The 2,500-nt window shown below is 39.1% G+C and overlaps 1 protein-coding gene across 4 annotated transcripts in view; it reads right to left on the minus strand.

The window, feature by feature from the left end:
* The window catches only part of LOC125662189 (protein IWS1 homolog), a 45,428-nt gene that overhangs the window by 23,744 nt on the left and 19,184 nt on the right, over positions 1–2,500 (minus strand). For all 4 annotated transcript variants that reach the window (XM_048894367.2, XM_056152918.1, XM_056152917.1 and 1 more), the window contains exon 3: positions 857–2,121. In XM_048894367.2, coding sequence (XP_048750324.2) covers positions 857–2,052 — 1,196 coding nt within the window. In that variant the 5' untranslated portion in view covers positions 2,053–2,121. The remainder of the gene's footprint in view (positions 1–856; positions 2,122–2,500) is intronic.

The raw sequence follows: 2,500 nt of genomic DNA on the forward strand, positions 1-2,500 counted from the left end.
TCCATTTAGCTCAAAAGCTTATAACCAAATCAGAAAGCAGAGGCTAGACCTTCCCTAAACTGTTAATACAAGCCCAGACATTTTTAATTTGAAGGATTATGAATCTATACCACTAATAACACTCTTGAGGAAAGACAATCACATTCAAAAATGTGTTTTTTATAGCAACATTACCAACAAAGTTGGCAATGTTTTTCTATGTTACCAAATTTGCCAGTCAGCAACATGAGTTCTGTTTCACGAGTTTCATTACCAATATTTCTGGATCAATGGAAAGCACCCTATGCATCATAAAAAGTGAAAGGCAATGATATTGTTCACTATGAAGAAATAAAATATCATTTCTATAACTTTATTGGGATGGGAAATGCAGATGATCTGGCATCGGATTCTGTAATGCCTATAGGTCCCAGTACATTCATTCAGGAAGTAGACATAATAAGGGTACCAACTGCATTTCATATCCAATAGAAGTTACAGAAAATGATACATGTATCAAGTTTTCACTTTTCTGGTAAATTGGTTTTTGAAATGAAGATTTTTTTTTAAAAACCCACCTTGTTTCCACTATTTCTTAATTATGGATGACCTTTCCCTTAAACAAACATGAATCCCCTTCACGTAAGAATATTTGGTGTCAGGTTTGGCTCAAAGGTTCTTAAGAAGGGGATGATAATGTGGAAAGTTCATACAGCCATAAAGATGCCAGTGAGTGTAGATGAATGCATGTACAGCACTCTTGACAAAAATTGTGACAGACCAATCCCCCCCCCCCCCCTGAAATCTTCAGTTCTTTTAAGGTGTGCTAATTTAAAAATAAGAGATATTCTAAATAATGTACAAAATTGATACACACCCTGAGTCAAATATTTGATCGATGAAGGTTTTCATGAACTCCATGCACTCTAGAGTCTGTTCATCTGGCTGACTGTCTATACTGAATGACGAGCTCCAGGAGTGCTCGGACCCCAATGAGTATGATCGTTTGATAGGACATCCCCCATACTCCGACTCGGATGTGGAGTCATTGCCGTTGTGATTATTACCCACACTGTATTCTGAACTGTCAATGCTTGAGACACTGGTGAAGGGAGAAAACTTATCATTTCCAAGGGGAACTTTGCGTCTATTTGCAGGATCTGTCTCTGGGTCATCATCAAATGAGATAAGGTCTCCCATGGGAACTAGAGTTTTTCTTTTGGAATTTGAGTTCACGTCTTCACTTTTATCCATTGTTTTGTCTTCCTCTAACTCTTCCGGTGGAACATAGTCATCGAACAACATCTCGTCTACCGTACTGGACCTCCTTTTCATTTTTGGAGCTCTCCTATATTCGCTCGCAACATCAACATTTGACTCGTTCTCACTCTTCTCCATCGGGGAGACTTTTGATTTTCTTACCTCTTCACTTTCATTGTCTTTCTCCCCAGCTGACTTATTTAAGGGTAAAACCTCCTCATTGTCCATTTTGGGTAGCGTCGGCTTGGTCTTGCTATCACTCTCATTTTTACCTGTGTTACTGAAAATGTTGGCCTGTTCAGCATTATTTACCTTCTTCATGCCTATACAGTCCGATTTCTGTATTGTATCTCCATTAGAATCGTACTTGAATGTTGATTTAGATGTCGGTGAATACAATGGCTCGTCGAAGCTGATGCTTCCAGCTGCCACTTCGTCGTTGCCACTACTGTCTGAATATCCTGACGAACTGTGTCGTCTCAGAATCCCGATTCTTTCCGTCTTTTTCTTTGATCGATATGGTTGAGTTGAGAAGTCCTCCCCCTTTAAATTACGGCTCCCGTTACTGTAGGAGCTGTGATTAGAACTGGGAGTCTGTGCAGGGCTAACTGATTCTGAATCTGAATCCTCAGGACTGGACGACGTCTTCATCACATTCTCCAATTTGGATGACAGGTTGTTGATTAGTCCATTCTTTTTGGCTACCATGGAGGTGAAGAACTTTGAGGTTCCCTCAGAGAAGCTCGAGGACAGTGACTTCCCCTCATCATCACTGCTTCCTCCTTGGGAAAGCCGTCTCCGCACAAAATCCATCTCCTGCTATCTAACTTTGGTCAGAATCTTCTCCGATTCCTCACTGATTTAATCCCACAACCCTAATAACTGCAAAAGATACATAAATCACAATTATCACTCTAAGACATATTTTACAATGATAATACATCACTGTTACATCGGTACAATTATTTTTACAGGAATAAAACTATAACTTATTCGCCTTGCATGCAATGTGTCAGCACACAATGGGCCCCACAAGAGATCTGGACATTCATTTGTCAATCCCACATACATTTCATATGAAGTAAAAGTCTCTCAACAGAAATGGGAATTAAAAGCTTTTAGAAGCCGATACATATTTTTTTCAAGCTATTTCAATTACACAGAAAAATCTTTACTGCATTATAGTTTAAGCTTCCTTTCAAAATCTCATCTAAAGGTCAAAGTTAAGATCCTGGTTGTCACAGTGTTTGAAATCCTTTAC

This window comes from Ostrea edulis, chromosome 1, assembly GCF_947568905.1.
Source record: "Ostrea edulis chromosome 1, xbOstEdul1.1, whole genome shotgun sequence".
Taxonomy (NCBI): domain Eukaryota; kingdom Metazoa; phylum Mollusca; class Bivalvia; order Ostreida; family Ostreidae; genus Ostrea; species Ostrea edulis.